At 40.4% G+C, this 12,656-nt stretch overlaps 1 protein-coding gene across 1 annotated transcript in view; it reads right to left on the bottom strand.

The window, feature by feature from the left end:
- The window catches only part of FBN1 (fibrillin 1), a 232,644-nt gene that overhangs the window by 66,400 nt on the left and 153,588 nt on the right, over positions 1–12,656 (bottom strand). Inside the window, exons 23-31 of the mRNA XM_082734843.1 lie at positions 11,867–11,992; positions 10,230–10,457; positions 8,379–8,504; positions 8,160–8,288; positions 7,270–7,395; positions 7,032–7,157; positions 5,720–5,842; positions 4,707–4,832; positions 2,638–2,763 (exon numbers count right to left, since the gene is read on the bottom strand). Coding sequence (XP_082590969.1) covers positions 2,638–2,763; positions 4,707–4,832; positions 5,720–5,842; positions 7,032–7,157; positions 7,270–7,395; positions 8,160–8,288; positions 8,379–8,504; positions 10,230–10,457; positions 11,867–11,992 — 1,236 coding nt within the window. The remainder of the gene's footprint in view (positions 1–2,637; positions 2,764–4,706; positions 4,833–5,719; positions 5,843–7,031; positions 7,158–7,269; positions 7,396–8,159; positions 8,289–8,378; positions 8,505–10,229; positions 10,458–11,866; positions 11,993–12,656) is intronic.

Below are 12,656 nucleotides of genomic sequence, written 5' to 3'. Positions count from 1 at the left end.
TACATATTATATATGTACAAAAATATATTTACATATATCACCAAAAACATCATTCCAGGTTTATTCTTCACTGTTACTTGTGGTGTGGCTTGCTTTATCCCGTTAGGCAAGATTCATATCTATCTCTATTTACATTAGTTGCCTGGGACATTACAAGCACTTGTCTTTAACATGACTATCACTAGGGAAACCTGATGGTATTCTAAGTTGGGAGTGACACCAATTTTAAACTAAAAGCAGGCTAAAAGAGCCCTAGTTACATGGGATTAAAAATACATTTTGGCTCAGGTTTTTAAAAAGTTGTTTTTAAGTATACCAAACTTGCTGCCAATTCCTGTTTGTGTAAGTCATTTCCAATCAAACGTGATACTTTTGGTTGAATAACAGTATTTACAGAGGACCTCTTTTTCTTCCCTCACTGATGCACCCCCTCTCTCCGTACCTCACCGCAGGGGTGCTTACCCAAAAGGAACACTTGTTTAACTACAAGGCACCCTGAGGAGTTGTTCAAACTCATGAACCAGTGGAAGAACTAGCAATAAAATCCAGAGTTCTGTGACTTCACACAAGAAATTATCACAACCTGCGCTGCTATGATATCAAAGGGGCTATGAAACTCCAGTCTTCTCCCAACAGTGCTGGCTGGCTCCGATGAAACTGAAAAGTCATTTTAGGCTACAATTTAAAAGTAGGGGTTGAAAGAAGAGAGGGTTTCTTGGACCTCCAATCTAAGTTTCTGTTCATGCAATTTACCAAAAGACTGCTGTCATATCAAAACCAGTGTCATCTTCTCCAATACGGAGTACACAGCTCTCAACACCACAGTGCAAACTCAATTATGAAAAACAAGCCTTTTCATACTCAGAGTTTAAACTGATTTCAAGCATGTATCAGTAACTCGTAGTATAGAATTTTGACAAACTAGAAGTTGCATCTTCAACCAAAGTGGCTTCTATATACTGTGTCTGTAGGTCTCATTTTACAATGACAATAATAGCTACCATTTATTGACCAGCTACAGCATACCAAGCACTGTGCCAAGAGCATTATATATATTATGTCTCATTTATCTAAAATGATATTGATATTGTAGGAAAACTTAAGCTTTCTTCATGGTGAAAGTCCTAAAATAATTGGACTTTCCACATGCTTCTGTTAACTGGAATTTGGAGCACGAAATTCTAGAGATCCTTTTCTTATAGGGAATGAAGACTGTGCCATTAGATTAACTTCTCCCTCTGTAAGCCTCTTGGTTCTCTGGGCTGAATTTCAGCAAGTGCAACTGAACCAAACAATGGTATTAGCCTCTATTGGGTAAAATGCAATATGGAACTACCTTACCTTCCCCTACATTAGTGCCAGACCACCATCCCTTACCTCAGATCCTATATTTCTCTTGAAAGCTTACAATAAAGCATGAACTGCAGATATACTGAGCTAAGCATCATTTGTACCCCAGAGACCAGTAGTTGAGATTTTAAACACTGTTCCACTTATTAGAATGGATCCCTAGCCATGCTTCATATGAAGAGTAATATAGTGAGCATGAAGGCATTCTAGCTTCATGCTCCTTTTTATAATTTGGCTAGAACTTGTCATTTTTGAACCAATAGTAATATTATTGGCATTATCTTGTATATCTATAAATTTGAAGCTTAGCATTATTCGACAGTTTGGAATGATAATTAATTTTCTTGAAAATAATGTTGATATAATTAAGAAAAGGACCTTTACCACACTGCCAATCTGCAAATATTTTAATGTTAGTTTCAAGTCACAAGGGCTTGCCAAACTGGTTTTTGGAATTAAAGTCTGTTATTTGTAAAGAAATTATGCCATTACTAAATTCAAGCTCACCATGATCTCCACTATGTTTTAAATTGTTATATCCCATAATCTGTTACATTACTATAAGTAACCCTAGTAAAACTTTATTATATTATTCCACATACTTACGATCATGGCTTCAAATTTGAAAACACCAACTAAACCCTTAATAACAATATCTTCCATACAGAATGATTTTATTTTGATGTTTAATAAAATAAGCTCCTACAAATATTGTGAAAAGATTTTCTTATGAACGACTGGGAGTAGGCAAACAAAATTACAAATGGTTTACTTATCACTTCATAAGATCTGCTAATCCCCAGGAATGAGCTGGGCTATAACAACTGAATACATCAAAAGCACACTAATTTAAGAAACTGGAAGACTGATGGGAATTGATGACAAATACAAACTGTAGGATGTTTCTTTAAAACCTTAGTTATAAAACCTTAAATGAAATGTTGACAAGGGAGGCTTGCTTTCATAAAGGGATAGGAATGTTTGGTAATTAGCATGTTAACTACTTTGATATAAAAATGTGATTTTCAACCTCATAAAAATGTGATATTTATGGTGTTAGTTATGGTGGTAATTCATCCAATGTGCCTTTTTTCATAGGTAAAGAAAAAAGCTTCAGCATAGATCCAAAGTATGACAAGCTTCAATGAAGAACAGGCTAAGTTAATGAAAATTGTTTTTCAAAAGGCTTTATAAAGTAATTAAAATGTTAGGAGTTTTAAAACTTGTCTTACGCTGGTAGTAGTCTCTTAATTATCAAGTGCTTTTGTTCAAATTGGAAACACATACCTGTACAGCCGGTTTTTCCTTTTTTGCCTGAATAGCCCATATCACAGTGGCAGATAAATGAGCCTTTAGTGTTTTCACAGGTTCCACTTAGGCAGATATTTGGATTCAGGTCACACTCATTGACATCTGTAAGATACAGATATTATTAATACATATAACTATTTGTTTGATACCACTGAAAACTTTCTGCCTGAGATAAAACACTATGACAAATAAATTAGAAAAGATGAACTGTTTTCACTAAAAAAAAAAAAAGTACCATATTTACAGAGCTCAATTCACACTTGCCTTCTCTCCTGCAGGCTAACCAGGCCAACTGGCTCTACCTGGGCCATGAGCAGGAGGTCGAGTAAGCAAATAAACTGAGGGACTCTAGGCTGCCTTTAGAGCCTGTTATGTGACAGTTTAGAAAACTTTTTAAAGCAGCATATTCTGTTGCAAGATAAAAATTTTAATTCAGTCTGTGACTGCCAACATTTTAGTTTCCAATTTTAAAGAAATGATAGATGAACTAGGAGTTTTAGGAAAGATAGTTACAAACTTCACTTCTTTCCCAAATTAAAAATTATCTACTTTTTATGACATTCACTTCATAAATATTCGGTAAAGGCTTTCTGAAGATATAAATGTGACAGAATTTAAATATTTTCAATTCCAGATTCTCACTTCTGGCCAAGATGGAGTAATAGAGATGGAATTTAGTTTCCCATGTGAAACACCAGCAAAAGGACCACAGAGCTAATAGAAAACAATGATGCCTGATGGAGAGAAAACAAGCCAGGTGAGTTCTATGAATGTCCCAGATTATGGTGTAGGGACAGTTTTAAGGCCATGACCTCAGGGTGGGGATAACAGATGGAGCTGGATAGTGTCCCAGAGTTGAGGGGATAAAGCTGGAAGTCATGGAAGGGCAAGGTAGCCAGAGTTCATAGGGCAGAATAAAGGACAGAAGAAAACTGCATAGAGAGCTCTGGGATCTGCAAAGGGTCCCCATCACGTATTCAGGTAAGTAGTGATCAGTGCATTCATGTAAGGAAACTACTCAAAGCTAGGGGAGGTACCACTCGAAAGAATTAGAGGGAACAATCATCAGAACTCACAGAAGGCCCAGAATTGTGCCTGTTCCTACTGGTCAGACTGGAAAATCTCGTAATTCAGAAGGGTCTTGGCTCAGTCATGGGGCAAAATAAGTCTTTTTGCCATGGGGCAGAGTAACCACTGCTTAAAAGCATAAAAACAAGACTTTGAAAGGACCTATCTGTTTCCAAATAACTTATCTGGGTTCCAGAATAAAGCCTAAGAATATTTCTAGGGATACAAAAATATCTAGCAACTAGTAAGTCAAAATTTATCATGTCTGGCATCCAATCAAAAATTACCAGGCACTCAGTGAGGCAGGAAAATAGGACCCACAATGAGGAAGAAAGTCAACTTACTGAAATGACCCAGAACTGACAGAGATGATGGAATTAGTAGGCGAGGATGTTAAAGCAGTTATTAATACTCTATTTCATAGGCTCAAAAAGCTAGAGGAATGATTGAACCCATCAAGTGGAGACAGGGAAGATGTAAACAATGACCCAAATCAAATTTTTAGAGATGAAACGACAACATCTGAGATTACAAAGATACTGAATGGGATTAGATATTGCAGAAGAAAAGGACAATAAATTTGAAGACACAGCAATAGAATATGTCAATATAATCAATTCTAGAGTCTACTGCATTCTTGTCAGAAATAAATTTTGCTTGCCTTTAGTAAAATATTTAAAAAGCCCAAATTCTAGTCACAGCAGAAGAAGGTTAAGTGGACAGAAATGAAACAAGTGTCCCTGTGGGGATGACCAATGGTCGGCTCGGCCCACACAACATCTGACAAGACTATTGTATCACAGTCATGAGAAAGTTGCCCTTTGGAAGGCTGGTTTTGGAATATTAGTAATATGCCCTTAAATATCCTTACTTTTCCAATAGGAGCCATTTATCAACTTCCCAAACTAATGTTTATGTAATTTAACAGTGCTCAGGGATAACTAGACAAAATGGGAAACTCTGTGTTCTTCGCTTACCTACACAAGTCTTCATGTCTTCAGACGCCATGAACCCATCATAACACAAGCACCTGTATTCCCCTGGTATGTTCGTACACTGACCACCATCGCAGATATTGGGGTTATCTTCACACTCATCAATGTCTGCAGAGAAGAAAGACAACAATAGCATGTGGTTAATACCAGTCGTTTAATCACCTAACAGTGATTGTGAATTTTACTTTATTTTTCTCATTGTCAAACATAAATACCTAAGGTCGATCATCTTCTGGCTTACTGATATTGTAAAGATGAAACTTATTTAAAATAAGCATATCTATTTAGATGCACTTTTGATAAAAATATTTTTATTCTTTTCAACATTTGACTTTGATAGTCAAATATATATCTAAGGTTCTTTGGAGGGATTTTTCTAGCTCTGATAAAATAATTTTGATCCTTAAACCCAAGTTCTCTTTTTAACCGAAACCAAAATGAAAACCTGTATCACCAACCTCCTTTCTCTTCTCTAGTTGGAGACATGGCTCTTTTAGCCCAGGATGATACAACAGGAAGTGTGACTTAGAGCAGCAGTTCTCAAGTTCAGGCATATCCGAATCATGTGGAGAACTTGTGGAAATAGATTATGGGGATCTACCCCCAGAAGTTTCTGATTCAGTAGGTCCAGGTGGGACCCACGATTTTGCATTTCTAACATATTCTTGGGTGATGTGGATGCTGCTGGTCGAGGAACACACCCTGAGTAGCCTTGAAGTGAGTCAAAAGAGGAGATTTTTCAAAACTATATCTTACACCACATGAGCTAGGAAGTTTGCAAAGTGCTGTGTGCATTCTCCCACACAGGCAATCTGAACCCTACCTGATAGATGCAGAATCTGATGCTCAGGATCTTTACCAAGGATCCACAGCTAAAATGTGTGACAAAACAAAATTTTGAACTCAGGACTGTCTGCCTATGAAGTCTAGGCCCCGAACCACTCTAAGAGTGGACCTGTTCCTGAGAATTTCACAGGGGGCTAAAACCTACTCACCAGTGCATGACCTCTGGTCAGGCATTAGTGCAAATCCTGGCTGACAGCTGCATTCATAGCTGCCTTCAGAGTTTGTGCAGAAGGTCTCACAACCGCCATTCATTATGCTGCATTCGTCGATGTCTAAGAGAAAGAAAAAAAAGAAAGAAAATCACCTTTCTTTGTGTCTCTGATTATGGCACAGGTTCAAAGTGTTCAAAGTACAACAAAACCCAACTGAAACATCCTAGGGCAAATGGAAGTCATTGCATCATTCAATTCCTTCAACAAATATAAAGTACAAACCTACTATGTGCTGGAGATAACAATCTAATTGTGGAGGAGACAGACCCTATCCCTACTTTCATAATGCTTATGTTGCAAACTGGGAGTTAGACGAATAGTCAGTCACACAATACATGGGGTGCCACGTGCCAGGTAGGAGAAATGCTAGGGCTAAAGGAATCATCCCAGTTATAATAATGGGCACGTGGATCAAATTCTCTGGGTCACATATTCAGTTATAAACTTGACACTCAGTTCGTCTGGCTGAGGTTCCAGTCCTTTTCAAGAACCTGAGCTGGAATTCTGAGCTGTCCTGGGCCATGTTTCAGAAAAATTGGGGCTGATTTATGGCTTTGGGTGGAAACCATGTAAGACTTGGCAGTTCCACATGATGTACACCCCAAACCAGGCAAAAACTGGCAGTTTTTACAAAGTTTCACTTTGACTTTGGGCATAATAAACCCAGAGGGCTTTCTGTGCCACTCTTCCCAGCACGGCTAAACCTACAGAGGGCCAGCCAACAAAGGAAAATGCTTGTCTCACAAAACCCCATCTTTAAGGAGTGCCAGACCTGGCCTCCATTTCAGTGTAAGGTAGGAACAGAACATGGTCTTCTTGCCAATAATTATTCTTTGAAATCTCCTAAGCTCATCTAAGCCACCTAAGGGCAGACACTGTTTTTTGTCTTTCTCACTGAACCCATGCTTCGTTCACTACAGGTGGTTTGCACTCACTTGCTGATGCACCTGCATAGGCAGGTGCATAAACAAAGCCCGTGCTATCATTCACTCTTCCTAGCAGCAGGGCTCCAATCAAACTTGTTAGAGCTGAAACATTTCAGATCCTTCATTTACAGCGTTCTTTAAACAGACAAGAGAGATGATATCCAAAGACCATGGGCCACTATGAAAAGAATTTTACTTACAGGAAAACAAGGAAGATGAAGGAAAAGCAACTGGTGATGAAAACAGAACTCAGAGAACGTTGTTGGAGTGTTTTGAGAAAGAAACTAAATAAAATAAAATATAAAAGAGAAGAGAGCACTTACCCACACAGAACAGCCTGTCAGGGGTTGAATGATAGCCAGGGTTGCAGGCACACTGATACTTTCCTATGAGGTTCACACAACGGCCATTGGGACAGAGGTTCGCACTTAGTTCACACTCGTTGATGTCTGTTTAGAAAATTAAAAATAGCCAACATCCAGTCAGAAGCTTCCGACTGTGGGAGAGACATGGGTTGAACGACTGACCACCAATAAGTGGTCTGAAAGTCTTCCTCCTTACCTATACATGCTGAGATGTTGGGGGACAGCTGATGACCAGGAGGACATTCGCAGCGGTAACTTCCCTCGGTGTTTAGGCAAACGCCTCCCCGGCACAGGAGAGGATCTCTCTGACACTCATCGATATCTGCAAAATGGCGACGACTCATGTGGAAGATGGTGGTGGTGTCTTGCCCGGGGCCTCGACCAGTGCGCTCCTCAGAGCCCCTACTTGCTGGGAGTCCTGGCAGCTCAGCGCTCACGGCTCCCTTCTGAGAACGGCTGTTCACCTCACTCAGAAATGCCGTCGAGGTAAGAATTACATCCCCCTCAAATAATGGGACCTGCCCGTGGCTGACAAGGGAGTGTACAATCTGGCCTGGCTGAAAGGTGGGACAGCTCTCTAACACCATGTCTATTCTAGAATCCCCTGTGGGATCAGGTTAAGGCTAAGAAGCCTCTTCCCCTGCCCTGTTACTTCCCTCACTTCTTTACAGCTTCTTCCTTAAAAAAAATCTCCATCTCAGGCTTCTTTCTAGGGAACCTGATTTAATTGCAGCCAGCTTAAATGCTCCCTTCTTCTAGAAATGTTGGACAGAAACCCTATAATAATGGGACCTCAAATATAGCTAATGTTTGAATTGTTTCTCTTCCTTGGGGTGTCTCTTCCGGCGTTAAACTCACTTCTCTGGGACCCAAAACTGGTGTGCTAGGCCACCACCAACCCACAGCAAAAAAGCCCTTCTGCTTTCCTCATGTCAGTCTCCCTCTGCCTCAGACTGATTCTGGACACACTGGTCAGGAGACCCATGCACTGGGGGGAGCAGGAGGAGCCTGGGAGGGAGGCCCTGAGCCATCAAAGCCCTGGGGAATCCCTTTTCACCTGTGTGGACCAGACAGCCACAGGCTTACCCATGCAGTTCTTCATCATCATGAATCCGCTTTCGTAGCCTTCGTCACACTTGCACTCGAAGTCCCCTGGGGTGTTCACACACTGGCCACGGCCGCAGAGGTCAGGAGAGATTCGGCATTCGTCGATATCTGAATGCAAGCGGCAGTGCGTCAGTCTCAGGACAGCTTTCCTTCTTGGGGCAGTGTGGGAAAGGGGAAGAGCTCTACAGGGTCACTGACCTGTGCAGTTCCTTTCTTCAGAGTCAAGAGCAAAGCCGCTGTCACACCTGCACTTAAAACTGCCAATGGTGTTTCTGCACTTGCCATGGGTGCAAAGGCTGGGGATCATCTTGCACTCGTTGATATCTTCGGGAAGAAGAAAATGGGCAGAAAGCACAAAAAGAAAATAAGCATCCCGTAAGGAGTTCTCAGGGCCTCTATTTTAAACCCAGGAGGCTGGAGGGTCTTGATTTAAGGTCTTGGAAATACGCATTTTAAAGAATGTGTAAGGATCCATGAGAACTATGACTTTCTAAACATTTCTAGTCTTTTAAGCCTCTGTATTTTAGAAAGCATTATTAGGGAAAGAAAACATTATTAGTGTTTATTTGGACTTACAGGCAGCCCATTGTCTGATATGTACCAAACATTTCAGTATCTGCTGAACGAGTGCACAGACCCTCTAAACCACTAGCATCCATACTGAAAGCACATAGATGATTGGAATAAATTGCCCCACGGCAACCAGCTGAAAGTGCAGTGGGCTGAGATGTTCAGCTATGCTTTTTGGTGCTTTCTTGGATACACCGAAAATCTAAGAACTTCAAAAAGGATGTCATTTAAAATTTAAATGCCTTGTAAATAAATGAATACTATTTAAAATATTTTCTCAAATATGTGTACAATTTAAAAGTATTTTCTCAATTGATATTAAGGTGTCATTAACATAATTACAAGGGTTTCTTGTACACTAGGAGACTGCATAATGTCATGGGTGATCTTCTTCCAGGGCCTTTCTAAAGCATGACCCAACACTCAAGAAATACAAGTTCATTTCTACAAAAGGTCATGAAAGACAGAACCAGCAGATTAAATCACAAGAACACGTCCTTCTGTGGCAATGGATTGCCACAGCTTTTGGAAGCAAATCACTCAAATTCCTTTGAATTTACTTAAGAGACATTTAAGAGGGTCATCTAGAAACTGTCTCTCTAGACAGAATTTTAATTTCCAGGGCATCTTGGACCAAACACACAATACAAAACAAAACAAAACAAAAACAAAAACACTTCTATATGGATAATTAAACAGTATTTATATACTCATTTCACATTTTTATAAGTTCATTTGGTTATGGAGTATAATAACCAGGCCCAGACACAATAAGCAACCAAGACAAAAAATCTACACCAGGAACATAAGCTGGGCTTCTCTGAAAAACTGGAATTCTCAGAAACCAGTCATGGTTTTCCCATATGCTAAAGTCAACAAGTTCTGTATCCTTGTGTATAAAAAGTTAAAACAGTTTTGGAATTAGATTAAATCGGTAACTTCTCACTTTTTACATGAATTTTAGATGATGGCCTAGTAAACTGAAAGAAGGTTTGACGTTATCAGGAGTCACTGGAATGTGCTTGCCATCAGAATGACATCCAGTGTTTTTGGACACAGAGGATCTGCCACTGCGTTTGCCATGCCATTCACCTCTACTACGGTATCCTCAGGTAAACTGCAGTGACCTGGTTAAACCAGCAGAAAAGAGGTCAAGTCTTATGGCTTTAGCAGACAGAATAAAAACTCCCCAAGAAGATTTCCTTTTTGTTGATATTTGGCTGAGGGTAGTGTCAAAATCTACTTTAACACTAAACAAGTGGCTAATGGGAGAAGCAACTGGCCCCAGGAAGTCCTGAATGGCGGGAAAAGCCAACCCGTTCCAGAGTGAACAGGGGCTGTCACTCAGAAAGTGAAGTATGTCTGTGGAGACGACTGAGGGAAGGCCAGGCTGATGGGACTCACTGCAGTTCCCCTGTCAGCTGTTCGTTCTCCGCTTGGTCTAAAAAGAAGAGCAGTCAGCCACTGAAAGCACAGTACCTTTGAAGAAAGGCTTTCCATTTGTAATTTCTTTTGTGGCGAAACCGGGCCCTCTGGGACAGAGCTCATCGTACTCAGGCGTGTTTCTCACAGGACACTCCTCGCATTCCTCAGTACCCCAGGCCGCCCCAACGGAGCAGCAACAGGCGTCCATGCGGTGGCGGCCAGCAATGGGCAGAGTGCATTCCTCGTCCTCGTACCTCAGGAAGCAGGTTTCCAGGCGGATATCTGCCAGATGGAACACAGGGAGGCTGAGGAGAGCTACCCTATTTCCACTGCCCCAAACTGCCGACCAGTTGGGTCAGGCAAGGTACAGTGTACATAATTTGCTGTGCACTTATTGGCTGGAATAATTTTTCTCAAAAGGAGTCCAGGCTTTTTGATGAGTATTCCCCACTAACAAAAGACTTTCTTTTCTTTGGCAGCTCCTACTTATTTGCCCCTCTTATTTCTGGAAACTTTCCTTTCAATTTTAGGCATTTTCTGATAATTCTACATAATGAACAGTATTCTGGGCAACTTTACATTCAGGTTGTCTCTAACAAGATGCATGGATACTTTTCAAATGATTTCTAAATTAAATACTGAAGCTTCTTTCAACTGAAAAACCTAGAAGAAGGTTCTCATTAAATGCTGATTCCTCCTAAACCAAGAAAGCAGACTCAAAATGAGATTAACTGACAACCATCATTACAAAAAGACTCTGCCCTCCGGATTCCAGCTTCTCTACTCCATATTGCTTACATTATACACCTTTAAGTTCTGTATTTCAGGTTTTGCTAGTTCTAATTCATAAATGATCCAAATCTCTTAACCTCCTACTACTGTTTTAACCACCTGCAGTGGTCCTTCACTAAGAATAATCTTCAGAGGAATACGGTTCCAGATATACAATGTACCTGAGCATCATTTTCAGAGCCATGGACTCAGAAACAAGTGATCCAAGAGATGTAGTCCCAGCAGTCAGAAGCTACAGAAGTAGGGTCAGAATACGTCTGCCAGATTGGATCTCCAACCTGCTGCCCGTAAGAGCCCACAGGGCAGCTTTCTGAGAACTCAGGGTCCAGTGTCTTCCATATCAAGGCCACTTGGGCTCTCGCAGATGGCATGGAGAGAATCCCACCATGATTAGAAGTGACAGTGGCTCTGGGCTCCTTTGGGCTCACCATTCAAGAATGCAACTCTCTTCACTCACACCCACTAGGGTTTGGGGCAAGGACCTGTCCATCTGGCCACTGGTAGGACATGCCTAGCAAGCATGGGCTACAGTTTCTAATCAAGCAAAATTGTTCTCCCCACCATTCACCTTGTATCCTATTGTTGGTGGCATATGAGGGCAGATTTAAGAGTTCTGGAATAATGACTGTGATGGTAATGACTTAAGGGATAGTTACACATCAATAAAGAACTGAAGTTTCTCTTCACTAACACGTTCTCTACTCTTTTTTATAAAGAATAAAGGAAGAATTTGAGCGAGGAAGGCTATTTGTCAAGGAAACTACTATGTATCCTAATGGAAATGCTGAATTTGAGATATGTATAACTGTACTTGGAACCAAATATTCAGCTTTATCTTACTGAGCTTTTAATAACCCTTAAGAAACAACAATTAAAAAAGCAATGAGCGCAGGATTTACCTAGGCAGATCCTCCCTGTGGCATCCAAAGTCATCCCACTGGGACACTGACATTTAAATGATCCCTTAGAGTTAACGCATAAGCCATTTTTGCATACTCCTGGGAATACTTCACACTCATTTATATCTATGAAGAAAAAAAAACCCATGAAGTTAAAATATTTGTATAACATCATTCTACTTTATTTCATTTCTGGAGTCACAATTATTCTCACAACAGAAAAGGCCATTTTGAACCAAGTAATTTTGTAAAAAATAATTTGCTTCCAAATAGTTCATGTAGCATTTCTGGGAACTCTGAACATCAAGCAGAGTGAGTCCCCCTTTTCCCAAAGTTTCTCTTTATGAGTTTCTCCATAGGTCTTAAGGAGTAATTTTTGAATTATAGAGACTGGGAATTGGTAGGAGTTCTTGGGGACAGCTCTGGGTGCTATGGACATCTCAGGTAGGGCTACTAGAAGCCACAGAGTTACCTTTATGAGATCAGATGACTGCAAATAACAGAAACCTGGCCTTTCAAACTAGCAAAGAAGAAACAGCTTGACGAAAAAAAAAATTCCTACTGAGAAATAGCTGGGGCCAGTTGAAACTGTGTCTTCTGAAAAATGCTGAGATGTCCCCAGAAAGCATATAACTAGTTCCACCTCAGCAACAGTCTTAGACTGTTTGTCAAAGCCTTGGTGGTCCCAGCTTGAGTAAGGGAGAGTCCAAAGATGCTCGCGTTCATTCATTTATTATTCACTCACTCACTCTCAAATATACCTGTCCTTCCCAGTTTGTTTAATAAGAAA

This window comes from Mustela nivalis (genome assembly GCF_964662115.1).
Source record: "Mustela nivalis genome assembly, chromosome: 6".
Taxonomy (NCBI): Eukaryota; Metazoa; Chordata; class Mammalia; order Carnivora; family Mustelidae; genus Mustela; species Mustela nivalis.
This window is presented reverse-complemented; position numbering and strand designations above follow the sequence as displayed.